The sequence below is a fragment of the Mirounga leonina genome, unplaced genomic scaffold (assembly GCF_011800145.1).
Source record: "Mirounga leonina isolate KUSES-001 unplaced genomic scaffold, KU_Mleo_1.0 Mir_106, whole genome shotgun sequence".
In the NCBI taxonomy this organism is placed as follows: Eukaryota; Metazoa; Chordata; class Mammalia; order Carnivora; family Phocidae; genus Mirounga; species Mirounga leonina.
Window position 1 is genome coordinate 4,316,918 of NW_023270232.1, and position 15,852 is coordinate 4,332,769.

The following is a 15,852-nucleotide window of genomic DNA, read 5'->3' on the forward strand; positions in this document are numbered from 1 at the left end:
TAAAGATTTTATTTATTTATTTGACAGAGAGAGAGATAGCTAGAGCAGGAACACAAGCAGGGGGAGTGGGAGAGGGAGAGGCAGGCTTCTTGCTGAGCAGGGAGCCCGATGCGGGACTCGATCCCAGGACCCCAGGATCATGACCTGAGCCGAAGGCAGACGCTTAACGACTGAGCCACCCAGGCACCCGAAAATGCTTTTAAAAATCCTCAAATTGAGGGGCACCTGGGTGGCTCAGTCGTTAAGCGTCTGCCTTCGGCTCAGGTCATGGTCCCAGGGTCCTGGGATCGAGCCCCACATTGGGCTCCCTGCTTGGCGGGAAACCTGCTTCTCCCTCTCCCACTCCCCCTGCTTGTGTTCCCTATCTCGCTGTGTCTCTGTCAAATAAGTAAATAAAATCTTAAAAAAAATAAATCCTCAAATTGAAACCAATATTCTCAAATTGTCCCATCTTTGATCAGTAGAAACCCATCATGCTGGCTTCTGTACTTTTTTGTCATGACCCCGATTGTCTTTGATAGCTTCCTTAGCTTCTGTTCCGACAAGATGTTCTAGGCTCATCTTATATAATCCTGCCCCATATATAAATTAAGCCATTTCTCCGGGGAATCCAAAGAAAAAAATACACCTTGAATTTATACTGGTACTCAGCATTAGAATTACAGGGTATTCCTTAACTTTGATTTTTTTATATTTGCAAGGAGAGTTGGCTTATTTGTTTTTTGTAAGGAGAGAGAAATGACAGTGCAGACATTTATATAATGCTAGGAAAGATTCAGTAAATCGATAGTGAAGATGCAAGGCAGAGAGAATCAGCATTCCTTTTTGCTTCTTAGCTCCATTTTACAAATACTTAGTTTAGATTTATTTTAAGATGCCCATGTCTGGTTCCATGCTGCCTGTAAACAGTATTCCTATCATTTTCGTCTTTGTGTCGTTCCCTAATAGCATCTTCACAAGCTATGATTTTAGTAATATATATCCTGTTAGTAGCCCTCTCCACAATATTTGGCTTATAACCCCTTGTCCTTTTGTAATCTTACCCGTAAGAATGTTTTTATTTTTTATCTTTTCTATTTTTAAGATTTTATTTATTTATTTATTTATTTATTTATTTATTTATTTATTTGAGAAAGATAGCAAGAGAGAGCACGAGCAGCAGGGAGAGGGAGAAGCAGTTCCCTGTTGAGCAGGGAACCTGATTTGGGGCTTGATCCCAGGACTCTGGGATCATAACCTGAGCCGACGACAGACGCTTAACCAACTCAGCCACCCAGGCGCCCCCATAAGAACTTTTTTATATAGATTTATCCATTTCAGTAAAAGGCTCCTTCCTTTTTTTTTTCTCCTTCCCCAACCCCCCAAGACTCATTACTCTTTTATAATCTTTCTGCCCCATGATTTATATTCTGTTGACAACCCCTATAATAGATGCAACCACAGATTTCTTAATGTGCCACCCCTTGGGTTCCATGTACAAGTTCTCTTTAAAAATGAGAACTGGCAGGGTGCCTGGGTGTTGCAGTCGGTTAAGCTTCTGACTCTTGATTTTGGCTCAGGTCATGATCTCAGCATTGTGAGATCGAGCCCTGCGTCGGCTCTGCACTGGGACTGGAGCCTACTTAAGATTGTTTCTCCCTTTGCCCCTCTCTCCATCCCCCTAAAAAAAGAGAGAGAGAACTGGGACGCCTGACTGGCAGAGTCAATGGAGCATGAGACTCTTCATCTCAGGGTTGAAAGTTTCAGCCCCTCATTGGGTGTAGAGATTACTTTAAAAAAAAAAAGGAAAAGCAAGATAAAAATGAGAGTTATCATGGTGCTGGCTTTGGCAGCACATATACTGAAATTGGAACAACACAGAGTAGAATAGCATGGCCCCTGCGCAAGGATGACCTACAAATTCATTAAGTGTTCTATGTTTTATTTTATTTACTTTTTTAAAATTTTATTTACATGGGGCGCCTGGGTGGCTCAGTTGGTTAAGGGTCTGCCTTCAGCTCAGGTCAGGATCCCAGGGTCCTGGGATCGAGCCCCGCGCCGGGCTCCCTGCTCCACGGGAAGCCTGCTTCTCCCTTTCCCACTCCCCCTGCTTGTGTTCCCTCTCTCGCTGTGTGTGTGTGTCTCTCTCTCTGTCAAATAATAAATAAATAAATATTTTTTAAAAATTAAAAAAATAAATTTTATTTACCTTTCTATGTTTAAAAAGAGGGAGAGAGAGAAAAAGAATTACCCTGTCTCCAGGTTGTATTGTGTTATATTAGTTTCAGGTGTACAATGTATGTAGTTATTTTGAATTAGATCAGTGTTTGCTCTTATATTGTTAATTATTTTAAAACATGGCCACTTTTTCTATTTCTTGTCCTAAAATCTGCTTCTTTTGCACTTCCAGAAATTGTTATAGAACTTCAAAACAGGAAGAATATTTCCATCAAGAAAAATGTTCCCATTTGCTATGAAGTTTGTGTGGTTATGTCAGAATAGATTACCCATAATAGCCAATATGATAATAAAGATCTACCTACTTAGTGAGAAAGAAACAAAGCTTAGGGGCGCCTGGGTGGCTCAGTCATTAAGCGTCTGCCTTCGGCTCAGGTCATGATCCCAGGGTCCTGGGATCGAGCCCCGCATCATATTCCCTGCTCTGCAGGAAGCCTGCTTCTCCCTCTCACACTCCCCCTGCTTATGTTCCCTCTCTCGCTGTATCTCTCTCTGTGAAATAAATAAATAAAATCTTTAAAAAAAATAAAAGAAACAAACAAAGCTTAAATTCACTTGGTCTTGAGGGTCACAAATGACTTACTTCAACTAAAAGTTCTTATGTGACTTCCCTTTGCCTAATAATTGAGTTTGCCAGTCATGATGTTTTCTTGATAACTATTATTTTTACTTTTTTTGAAAACGAGATCAGGCAATACCTAAAATGTATCTAAACATCTCTTTGGGTAGAAATACAGCTCTAAATCATCATGTTATCACCTGCATTGTCTTCCAATGTATGGTTTTAATATTTACTTCATAGCCAACTAGGTCATTTCTAATCTCTTACTATTTTAAACGATGGACATTCTTCTGGCTAAATCTTTGTGCTTATTTATATTATTTGCAAAGGGAAGAATTCTTTAAGGAAAATTGTTGGGTGAAAAAGCATACCAAGCAACATGCAATTTTTAATGCCTGCTTGTGTGTTTGACTTAAAGTCAAAAGAACGAAAACTGGCCAACATTGCCATCGCCAATGTTTTGTTACATTATCCTTTGTATTTCTCTTTAAAATACCCCTTAAAGACAACTCCCAAAAGTAGTTTGTACTTATCTTCGCATTTGGTGTCCTTTTCTCTGTTTAGGGAATAAAACTGAAGCCTTGCAACTTGAAATAAAAAGTGAAACTGAACCCCATTTTATCTTCAAAGGTTCGGACAACACTAAAACCTACTCACTGACCCCATCCATTCCTCACACACTGAAAGAGGCAAACATGTCTCCAGGTTTCTCCTGGTCCCCTAAGACTGCGTCGGCCACAACAGCTCCTCTTAAGAACGAGGCGTCAGTTCCGTACGGGTTTTCAGAAAGAAGCAGCAATCCCCTCTGCACAGTGCCTTCTGCGAGACACAGTGGTGCTAATGCAGCTGCAGGGGAGTGCACTGGAATTGCGCAGCCTGGCGACGTGGTTTCTCTGCCCACCTTGTCGACGCCCATGACAGAGACCCTGGTTTACTCTGAGCCTCCCATTGGTCCGTCTGAACAGCTACCTTCTAATCATCCGAACCAGCAGCCCCCGTTCACCACCTCTCCCCATGACCTGGCTTCCTCTCTGGTGGAAGAAGATGAGCAGCATTCTGATGCAGACGAGCCTCTATCCGATGACCCCCTCTCAGACGAGCCCCTGTCCCCGGCTGAGGAGAAACTGCTCCACATCGACGAGTACTGGTCCGACAGCGAGCACATCTTCTTGGACGCCAACATTGGTGGGGTGGCGATTGCGCCTGCTCATGGCTCCGTTTTGATCGAGTGTGCCCGGCGAGAGCTTCACGCAACCACTCCTGTTGAACACCCCAACCGGAATCATCCCACACGCCTCTCCCTTGTTTTCTACCAGCACAAAAACCTGAATAAGCCCCAACATGGTTTCGAACTGAACAAGATTAAGTTTGAGGCTAAAGAAGCCAAGAATAAGAAAATTAAGGCCTCAGAGCAGAAAGACCAGGCAGCTAAGGAGGGTCCTGAACTGTCCCCTGAAGTTAATGAGTTGAACCAAATTCCTTCTCATAAAGCGTTAACATTAACCCATGACAATATTGTCACCGTGTCCCCTTATGCTCTCACACATGTTGCAGGGCCCTATAACCATTGGGTCTGAAGGCTTTTCTCCCCTTCTTAATGCCTTCGCTAGTGCAGTGTATTTTTTCAAGGTGCTGTTAAAAGAAAGTCATGTTGTCGTTTACTTATCTTCATCTCACCCATTTGAAGGCTGAGGTAAAAAAAACAAAACAAAAATAGGGTGGGTATTTCTTAACTGTGACTATATTTGACAATTGGTAGAAGGTGCACATTTTAAGCAAAAATAAAAGTTTTATAGTTTTAAATACATAAAGAAATGTTTTGGTTAGGTGTTAACCTTGATAGAATCACTCAGTTTGGTGCTTTAAATTAAGTCTGTTTACTATGAAACAAGAGTCATTTTTAGAGGATTTTAACAGGTTCATGTGCTATGATGTAAAATCAAGACACAGTGTTAACTCTACACAGCTCCTGGTGCTTACCCACATCAACAGTTAAAAATAAGCTGCATTATTATTTCGTGGTGCCATCGTTCCAACATCTTCCAATCATTGCTAGAAAATCGGCATATTCCTTTGAAATAAACCAATGAAATGTTTTCTCTCTCAAGATATCTCTCCTGTATAAAATAATTCATTATTGTTAATAATGGTTGGAGGCTGTTCATAAACTGTAAATATATATTTTAAAAGCACTTTCTATTTTTAAAAGTAACTTGAAATAGTATAGTATAAGAATCTTATTGTCTATTGTTTGTGCATATTTGCATACAAGAGAAATCATTTATTCTTGCTGTGTAGAGTTCCATCTTGTTAACTGCAATATGTATTCTAATCATGTATATGATTTGTTTTTTAAAAAAAAATGTGTCCTTTCTCATGCAGATATTAGCTACTTATATAAAATAGTTAGAACATGCAAAAATTGTTAATTTTCTCTAAAATCGGAACTAGGAAGCATATCACCAATGTCAATTAACATTTTATTTGGAAGTAAGAGTGGTCTCTTCTGATTTATCAAGCAACAGTGGCTCCGATTTTACTTTCACCCCAGCTTTCTTAATGTCATCATGAAAGATTTTTCCAAAAGGAGATGGGACATTGTAGGATTCAGAAGAGTCAAATGCTTCTAACGTTTCAAGGTGATTAAATATAAAAATTAAGTAGCAAGAACCCTACCCATCCCAAATTGCCTTATTTGTTCTGAAAGTCATTCTGGTACAGAATTAGAATAAAATTCCCATAGGAATCTTTTGAAAACAAAACCCCTATTGTCATCACACATCCACACATCCCAAACAGTAGGAGTGGCAATCTAAGTATGGTATTGCCCATTAAGAGCTAATCCAGAGTAGTTTATCTAAGCATATTAGTTTTAGGGGAATAAATACTGATTTTCTCTGATAATTGCCTGTGTCCTAGGTAACGGGAAAATAGGCATTTCATTTATGTTAACCCTCCCATATTTTTTCCTATTACTTATTGGCTCATTTTATAGCAAAACAAAAGGTATTGCCCAAACAAAATGTTTAGAGCAAGAAATTTCAGTGAAATACTTGATTCTATTAAAATGCAGAGGTGCTATAACATTCAAAGTGTCAGATACCTTGGGAGTGTGGAAAACCTAAATAATGGTGCTTCTCCCTTGGAAATGCCATAGGAAGCCCACAACTGCTAACACTCAACAATTTTGGTGCAAAAGCAAACAGTTCCAGCAAGCTCTAAAGAAAAACTCATTGTAACTTATATTAAAATAATATATGGTGCAAAGTCTCAGTTTCAAGCTTTTGACTAATCCAAGTAAAGGAATATGAAGGGATTGTATATAACAAATATCCATTGGTAGACCATCATCTTGTACAAGTAGATTTCTGCTTCTTGAATATGTAAAATAGGGTGATTCATTGACTTGTTTTAGTATTTTGTGTGCCTTAGATTTCCGTTTTAAAACATGTATATTTTTGTGAGCCTAAGGTTTCTTATAAGTATATAAATAAGTGATTGTTTATTATTTCAGCTGCTTTGATAAGATATTTACTAGTATTAGACTATCAGGAATACACCCTTGTGATATTTCGTTTTAGATATTAGGCCTTAGCTCCCACTAGAAATTATCTCCTCACCAGATTTAATGAATCAAGTTTTAAGACCCTTTATCCATCCACCCATCTTCCTTCCATTCAACACTTACTGAATGTCTGCAGAATTTAAATATTAGCTTTTGTTTTTCTTTCAACTACCACCCATGACACAGTAAACGTGAAGAATTGAAATTCTAAAGTTGCTTTTATCCGTGTTTTTCAAAGAAACAGCAAATTTCCTTCAAAAAAATCCATTGTAGGGGTGCCTGGCTGGCTCAGTTGGTAGAGCACGCGAATCTTAATCTCAGGGTCGTGAGATTCGAGCCCTACATTGGGCACGGAATCTATTTAAAATTGAAAAAAACAAAAAGAACAAAAGAATCAGTTGTAATATATCTGCAGCAGTTCAAATCAGTGTCACTAACTTTGAGTAAGTTTCTTAGCAACTGATCTTGAAGCGCTGGTGTTACTTAGGGGAATACTGGGATTTGTGAAGTTGGCTGCAGTTGCCCAAAGCCAGTGCATAAAAATATCCCTGCTCAACTAAAATGTTTCCATTCCATTATTATAATTAACACCATTAATGCCCTGTCTCAACTGATAACCCCATGGTGGGAACCACATGTGATTCCTACTTTGTTGGACTCTACTTAAGTTTCAATTAACAGTTTACCATCCCATTGTCTGCCCTGTGATTTTTTTCCTTTTTAAATGCTCATGCTTATTCCATGTTCTCCAGCATTGTGACTGTATGCTAGGGACACTGCTTTTAGAATGCTCTTGAGAAGCAAGGAAATAAATTTGTTTGAAATGACATCTTCACTCAGAAAACTGGTCATCTAACATTTCTACACCTTCTATTATGTATTACTGTAACGATCACCTTTTGCTTTACCTGTCTTACACCACTCAAAATGATTTTTTCAATATTCTGCCTTTGTTCATGGTATGATAATTGAATTAGTTGATACATGATCCCCAAGTTAACCCAACCTGTCCATAATATGTTACAAACTTACTGAATACAATGAACTGCCTATTTTAGAATCCTACAAAATACTCTGCCCTTCAAAATCCTGTTTCTAACAGCTCTCAGGCCATGGTTGAAAAAAAATTTTTCTTCTGTTTTTCAGCCTCACCTACATCTTTCCAATTCATCCACAAAGTACCAAATACATCATGTGATAGACCTAACTGAAATAAATTACTGGAAAGTGAGGCTAGCTGAAAATGTATAGCTGTAGGTAAATTTTTGCAACACATTAGCAAAATGTTTGCAGCTTAACCTTCCAACATCTTTGTTATGCAATCTGCATGTGGATGAAATAATTTAATTTGTTAAATATAGAATTTCAACTAGCTGAGATCCATAGCAATTTACTTAAGACAGAACCCCAAAACATACTTAATTGAATGCATACCCTTGTGTAAATGAGATAACAATTCATACAAAGTAACCTACTTTCTAATATTACTTCAGTGGACTCAACTGATTATCATTTATTCCACAATAGCATGTATGAAAATAATCCTAAACTACTTAAGTTTACTCTTTAAAACAAATTCTATTGAGATTACGTTTTGACATTGCATGACAACTTCCACCAATAGTGGGCACAGAATTTCCTTCAAATGTGCTGAGTAAATCAGTAGCTGTCATATAACTTTTTAATAATATATAGCTACCTTCTATTTCACAACTTCTTGATGCATGGAAATTTCTTTTTTGTCTAGAGTTAATACAACTGTGAGTTTTGATCTTCTGTAAAATTTCTGACGAGAATTGTGAAATAATATGGTAGTGGCCTCTCCCAGCGCTAGAAGATACCTTAGAAGTCACACAGTTCAATCACTGGGGCCCAGAGAGCAGATGTTAATGTCAGTGTGTACCTATGTTTATAATTAGAGTTGAAACAATCAAATGAAGGCCACTTTGTGCTTAGGAGAACTCGAGGAAACAAACTTGATTTGCTCACCCAGAGAGTGTCTCATAACTGGGAAATAACCTTATTGTGGTACGAGTAAAAATTAAAATGGCTTTTTTTTTTTTCTGTTGAGTTTTTTGTTTTGTTTTGTTTATTTCTGAGAGATTCAGGAAAACAAGTCAAGTGAAATTGGATCAAGATTTCCCTGCCTGCAGAGTTTCGTGGGCCTTGCGTGGGAAATCTAGCTGACTTTGACCTATGAAGCTGTCCTGTTAACTCATCCAACAAAATGTGGCAATAGTCATTTGCTATTTCAATAAAGAAATATCAAGTACTTATATAGTACAGGCTTTTATTTCCCCTGATACAAGTATTAGGCATATACAAGGAGTTGGAAAAAATTGAGTGGTTGAAAGAATTGGGGGAAAGATACCAATTGTATATACTACCTAGGCATGGTTGTACAGTCTTATCCCACCTCTGGCCAAGTTGGCCTCACAGTTAAGTCCTAGCATAGTTCATTTTGATGTGATTGTCTACATGTATTAGAATACTGTTTTATTGTGCACAGCTCTGAAACTTGCCCATAAGTGTATTGAACTTGTAACTTCAACATCAACAGTCAGGCACACTCCACCAGGTGATACAATGAGTGCCCTGATTCCTGAAGAGTCTGGATTTACCCAAATCAAATTATGCTCCACATTGTGCTTTCTTCTAATAGACTTGGAAAACGAGGCCATTCATGGCTCTGGAATGCAAGTCAAAGGATCAGGATGTCAGAAGCTAAATTTGTGTATTTTCTTGGAATGTATGGAGATTTCTTGGCTTTTTTTCCTTTTCCCATTTATAAAATAGAGTCTAAGTTACTCTGTTAAGTTTGAAGATGGTAAAACTGGCCTTTATGCAAGAAGACATCACTCTTTTTGTCCACATTGAACTCTAGAAACTTGAATTCTCTGCAATCCAGTATATCTGGATGACTATTTCAATCCCTGTTCCTTCTGGGCACCCAATCAAATACCATTGTTTACTTCAAAAGGCATAAATTTTATTCCTTCAAGTAATGCAAAGGTGTTCCTTACTTGGCCATTCCTAATCTTCACTTCTCCTTTAAGGGCCCCACAATGTGTTTCTCTATTGATAGTATGCAATATTTAACTTCTCTGGCTTTAGAAGTCCAACACTAATCTCTGCATTGTTGGCTGTACTTTTCCCATCCCTACTGTGGTATCAATGATCCTGCCCGGGTCACAAGTTTTTCTTGTTTCTTCATGTCCCCTATAATTAAAGCAAAACTTAGTCTAAGGTAGGAATGTTATTATCAGATGTTAAACATATTACCTGATTTAACCGATTGATGTTTGAGTGCAACTTGGGAAACACTTGTTTAACAATATAAACCTAGTTTTCCTAAAAATAGAAATTTTGTCCCTAGCAGCTGTTATGAAAGGCATTCTTTCTCTCTTGTCTTGTTCATCAGGAAAAAATCTTGCAGCTGTCAGAAACATGTTCACTTTTGGAGAAACAGTACTGAAAAGTATTTTCGTTTGTTCTTCATTTGGCTAGGTATAAACTTACCGTCTTCGACCAGAATTTTTGCTTGTTATTTTTCTTTTTTCATTTTACTGAAGCTATGATGTCACTACATGTACTTTTCATTCTTTTTACTGTTTTGATCCTTTCCTCTGATTTTCTTTAAAAAAAGAAACTCTATTGCTTCCCCTCTGTGTTCTCCCTCCACTCCCCATGGTCCCTACACAAATACACATGGTTCGTGTTAAGAATAGCAGTGATCTTGGTCAAGTTACCTTTTCCTGTTTTGTAAAATCATGTTTCACAAATCCTTTGTGGAATAATACCAAAAAGGATCACAATCTTTTATTCGGTCATTTTCTGTTAGAGGCAATTTCAATTTTTAGGAAGAGATAGTGGTCACAAGGCCCCAGGTTAGCATCCACTTCTCTAACAATCCCAACAATGTTTGTTTTGTTTTGTTTTGCGTTTTAAATCCCAACAATGTCTGACTCTCAACGTGTTTATTAGTGTTTGAGTGTTTTGCAAAACCTTATATCAGAAGTTAAATATTCTAGCACTATTTCTGTATAGCTTTGCTATTTCTGTATGACACATCATACTAATATTATAAGTTGTCTGACCAGTGGCTTTGAATTAATAACAGGTCTGATTTATACAGTAGACAATATTTTCTTTTCACATATTTTATCTCCCAGCCCAGTTTTGTGCATGGTATTTACTTTCCAATGTAAATTTACCCCTTTGGAATTTGGGTTTTGGCAATAATAGGAACTATTCTATAATCTGGATGAGAAAGGTTAAAAAAAAAAAAAAGAACTGAAAGTAATTTAAGGAATTCTTAAAGATGGGATAAATCAGTTATCAGGAGTTGTGAGCGTAATAGGGGGGAGTTCAGGGGCAGGAAGGAGGGAGAATTGTGTCCCTATCATCAATCTGCAGGTTCACTCCACCAGATCAACACCAAAACATACTTTAATAGCTCCTCCCCACCCCATGACAGTTTTATCTGAAAAATAGCAGCTCAAAATGAGGAACCATTGTGAATGCAAATATGGTAGTAAGAAAAATTATAATCCCTGTACTTTATAATGTTTTAGGTTATCAAACTGCTTTATTGTGTGCTCCCTTTTTCTCCCCAACACTGAGGGTTGGACAAATGTCCAAATGTTCCCATCTTACTGGTGATGGGAACCTGCAGATTGGCAAGAAGAGCAAATGCCTTGCTCCAAGTCATAGAGCAAGTCAACCCATCTGAGACCAAACCATTTCATAGCTGCAGACTGCAGACTGCAGAATGCATTTCTGCACCATAAACTATGATTTCAAGAGTGTTATTGAGTAGAAATTTTGTCAGACCTAATCTAAGAATAATGTAAAACCTACTTATTGTATGCAAAACATGCTTCTGAAGTGTTTTGTTTCCACTATTTATTTAGCCAGGGATTTTTTTGTGCATACTTTGGAAGGTCTCCCCAAATTCCCAAGACTTCTGCATTTTAGGATTTAGATTAATGAAGCTTTAGTTTTTCCCTGTAAATAAACTTTTTAATAAAGAATGTCCCTGTACTACTAAAACAAAGGGAAACCTCAATGATATTTGTCTTAAATATTATTTTTAAAAAGACTGAGATCAGCAACTCAGAATCAAAGTTTAATGTATTTGTTATATTGAAATGAAGGTTTCTAGAAGGGAATGTGCTGGGTGAACGATTTTAGTTCCCAGGTGTTCATGGTAAAAACGTAAAATTGCTGGCATCTCTAAGAGATAGTACTGTCTCCCACTTATTTAAATTTGTTTTGTTTTGTTTTTTGTTCCACTTTGTTTAAACATACCTTTGCCCAGAGAGTTAAGAAAAAGAATGAGATGTATTTGTAAAGTTTTGGTAAAAGCTCTTTATAAATATAAAGAGGTGGGATATTTTGGCAATTCCATCGGTACATTATGGGTTGCTAAAGAGAAACCCAAACTTCCCTAAATAGTCAAATAAATTCCACTTTTGGTGATTTGGTTCAGTAACTGCCTATCCTCACTAATGCGTTTGTGATATTATAAAATGGCTGACAATGTAGGACTTTACAAAAATAGTTCTTAGAAAACAAAACAAAACAAAGACTAAATATTTTTTATTAATAGGTATGGTCATTTTTTTTAAACTTCTATAACAGATAACATTGTGATAGGTGCTTTAAGAGAAATATTTTTCCAGAAATGGTTTTATAGTAAAAAAATGGGGGTGGGGGGAGCTTTTGCATTGTGACATATGGGTGGATAGTCATCTTTGAGTTACTAAAAATCATGAAGTGTTCCCTGAAGAGAAACTCATAAAACTACTTGACAGAAAGAAAAGCATTAATTTCTAGTTTCTTCATTTTCTCTTGTGTTATATGGTGACCTACCAAGTAGATTCACGTGCATATCAATACTTCGGCTCAAAGGAGAAGATTGAGTGCTTTTCAATAGTGGGAGTAAAATATTCACAGATTCTTCATCATGGGGAAATAGAGTAGTACTGACTTTCCATAGAGAAATACCAATTTCACAAGTTAATATTCCTGTCTCTAGGTGACTTTGTCTCTCCTTAGGGTATATTTACTATTTATTTTGTACCTTTGATTTTTTGCTTTGGGGGATTATTTTTTACCTATTGCAGTCCTACTGTATTAAATATCCCATATAATGAAATAAGTTAGTGAGGAAAAGATTTTAAAACTCCACAAAATCTGGTTTGGATTCTTAATATATGGGAAAAACAGTTTAAAGAAAAAGCACTTCACCATGCAGAAGGGAAAGAGATAATCTTAATTATGGTAATTTCAATTCAGGATCAACATGTAGTGCTCTGCATACAAGGGAACACTTACTAGCAGTACTTGAAGTCTTGTGAGTTGGAATTGCATGTTACTTGAAAGACCTAATTAAGCTAAATTTTGGTGCACAGCAGGTGTACATGATTTCATGTTTATGTAGCAAAATGCATTGAAATGTACTAGTATTGAAACATACATGTAAAGAGTTGTGGAAATTGTCTATTATATTTTCCTTGTGTGTCTCATTTATTTAGAGCACAAAGTTTCTTTTTTTTAAGTGTTCTAACTGAATAAGGCTAAATGAATACTGTAATTGAAATTATATTTTAAATCTTTGTCATGAGTTTTTAAAAAAACTATTGCAAATTGTATCATTCCTGATTACACAGAACTTTGTGGGTGGTTTTAAATAAATTTTATACTTCTATTTTGCACCTGGTAGTCTAATTTTTCTTTCCTATTCAAAATAATATTTTAAAACTTTAATATCCAATAAAAATCACACATTTTTAACTATAAAGGACTGTAAGATTTAATATTTGGAGATGTCCAATTGTGTGGATTATGTTCAACATAAAATCAAGATGGCTACATTTATGGGGGAATCCTTACATTTTTTTGGTTTTTTTGGGGGGGCTGTTGTGTTTTTTTTAAGTAGGCTTCTTGCCCAATGTGGGGCTTGAACTTATGACCCTGAGATCTAGAGTCGCACGCTCTACTGACTGAGCTGAACCAGCCAGGTGCCCCTATGGAATCCTTACAATGTACCAAACCCTTGCATTTTATATAAATTATTTAACTTCCACAGTGATGCTATTCAGTAAGGACTCTTATCAACCCCATTTTACAGGTTAATTCTGAAGCTTAAAAGTGGCTAAGATCATACCCCTAGTAGGTGGCAGAGCTTTAAATCAACTTGGATCTAGACTGACTCATGCCCTCCCTTGGGTTTTTCATTACTTTAATAAACTTAATCCTAAACTCATTATGCTAATAGTATTTTATTTAATTTATTTATTTATTTTTAAAGATTTTATTTATTTGACAGAGAGAGACACAGTGGTAGAGGGAACACAAGCAAGGGGAGTGGGAGAAGGAGAAGCAGGCTCCCCACTGAGCAGAGAGCCCGATGCGGGGCTCTATCCCAGGACCCTGAGATCATGACCTGAGCCGAAGGCAGACGCTTAACGACTGAGCCACCCAGGCGCCCCTATGCTAATAGTATTTTAAATACATCCTAATGTATTTACTAAAACCTGAAGTGAAAAACAATTAATAGGCTTTTAGTGATATTACAGCAAATATCACTAAGTAATAAAGTTACTTAAAATTCATCTAATCTGAGGGCGCCTGGCTGTTTCAGTTGGTAGAACATGTGACTCCTGATCTCAGGGTTGTGAGTTCAAGCCCCATGTTGGGTGTAGAACTTACTTTAGAAACTAATTGTTCAATTGATTAATCTAATCTGAAACCCAACTCCCCTGCGGTAGCATCTGGTATTACTCTTCCTTCTAGTATTGGGAACAACTCCATCTCCTGACCAGATCTCCTCCTCAGGTTTAGCTGGGCAGCTAGAGACGACATTTTCCACCTTTTTCCTGGCTGATTAAAAGGGAGATATGTGAGTGAGGCTGACCAAACGAACATGGGCAACACACTAGGTGATGCCGGACCAGCAAAATAGAAGCAACTTAGGTCATCCAGGGACCTAAGTCACCCCTGTGTAATCTTTTAAAAGCAGATCTCAGGGGTGCCTGGGTGGCTTAGTCAGCTGAGAGACCAACTCTTTTTTTTTTTTTTTTAGATTTTTTATTTTTATCCATTTGAGAGAGACAAAGAGCAAGTGAGAGTGTGAGCAGGGGGAAGTGTCAGAGGGAGAGGGAGAAGCAGACTCCCCGCTGGGCAGGGCCCTGATACGGAGCTCCATCCCAGGACCCAGTGATCATGACCTGAACCAGACAAATGCTCAACCAATTGAGCCACACCAGGCGCCCCGAGAGACCAACTCAGGTCTTGATCTCACGGTCGTGAGTTTGAGCCCCACATTGGGCACTGCCCTCAGTGTGGTCTGCTTGAGTTTCTCCTCTCTCTGCCCCTTCCCACCTTGAGCTCTCGCTCTCTCAAATAAATCAATGAACCTTTAAAAAATAATAAAATAAAAATTAAAAAAAAAATAAAAACAGATCTCGGATCATGATATTTCCTTGCTTTAAAGACCTCTATGGCTGGGGCGCCTGGGTGGCTCAGTCGTTAAGTGTCTGTCTTTGGCTCAGGTCATGATCCCAGGGTCCTGGGATTGAGCCCCGCATCGGGCTCTCTGCTCACTGGGGAGTCTACTTCTCCCTCTCCCTCTCCCTCTGCCTGCCTCTCTGCCTACTTGTGCTCTCTCTCTGTGTCAAATAAATAAATAAAATCTTTAAAAAAAAAAAAAAAAGACCTCTATCGCTTCCCATTACACTTAGTATGAAACCAAACTCCTTACTTGGTTTGCAAAACCCTGGGGAATCCAGCCCCTGCCAACCTGTCTGCTCTCATTTACCGTGCTCCAGCCACCCTGAGCTACATTCCTTGAACAGGCCAAACTCTTTTGACTCAAACCATTTGTACCTGCTGCTCGGTCCTACCTTCAGTTTCTCATGTGGCTAGATCCTTCCCATAGATCTTATATCAGCTCCAATGTCTCATCTTTCTCTTTTTTATACTCTCAAAGATACCAACGTTTATTTATTTATTTATTTATTTTCCAAATGTTTATTTAAATTCTAGTTGGTAGGACGCCTGGGTGGCATAGTTAAGCAGCCAACTCTTGGTTTCAGCTCAGGTTGTGATCTCAGTGTTGTGAGATCAAGCCCCACATGGGCTCTGTGCTCATAGGGAGTCTGCTTGTGTTTCTCTCTCCCTCTCCCTCTTCCCCTTCCGCCTGCTCTCTCTTTCTCTCTAAAAGTGATACAAACAAACAAATAAATAAATAAATTCTAGTTAGTTACCGTATAGTGCTAAGTTCCTTGATCTTAACTGAGTACCTTCTCTTCTCTTCACCAGAGCCTCCTTTTTCCAGTCACAGAATGGAATATATCATCATTTCCAAAATCCTTAGCTCAAATACCTCCCATTGTGACCTCTCAGCCTCCTCTCTGTCCCGTTTGTCCTGCCAGCCGTTTCCACAGCACTTTTTTCTACTTCACTGGGGCCTCCATTGATCCTTCTTCCTATGCAATCTTTC

General features: G+C 38.0%; 2 protein-coding genes and 1 non-coding gene across 3 annotated transcripts in view; all 3 read left to right on the forward strand.

The window, feature by feature from the left end:
• Positions 1-9,977, forward strand: part of LOC118018005 (methylcytosine dioxygenase TET1-like) — a 138,579-nt gene extending 128,602 nt beyond the window's left edge. Inside the window, exon 12 of the mRNA XM_035016446.1 lies at positions 3,344-9,977. Coding sequence (XP_034872337.1) covers positions 3,344-4,356 — 1,013 coding nt within the window. The 3' untranslated portion in view covers positions 4,357-9,977. The remainder of the gene's footprint in view (positions 1-3,343) is intronic.
• The window catches only part of LOC118018008 (cell division cycle and apoptosis regulator protein 1), a 105,735-nt gene that overhangs the window by 7,022 nt on the left and 82,861 nt on the right, over positions 1-15,852 (forward strand). The gene's annotated exons all lie outside the window — the stretch shown is intronic.
• Positions 1,817-1,923, forward strand: LOC118018426. The gene has a single exon (XR_004681399.1). It is a non-coding gene; the product is annotated as a U6 spliceosomal RNA (small nuclear RNA).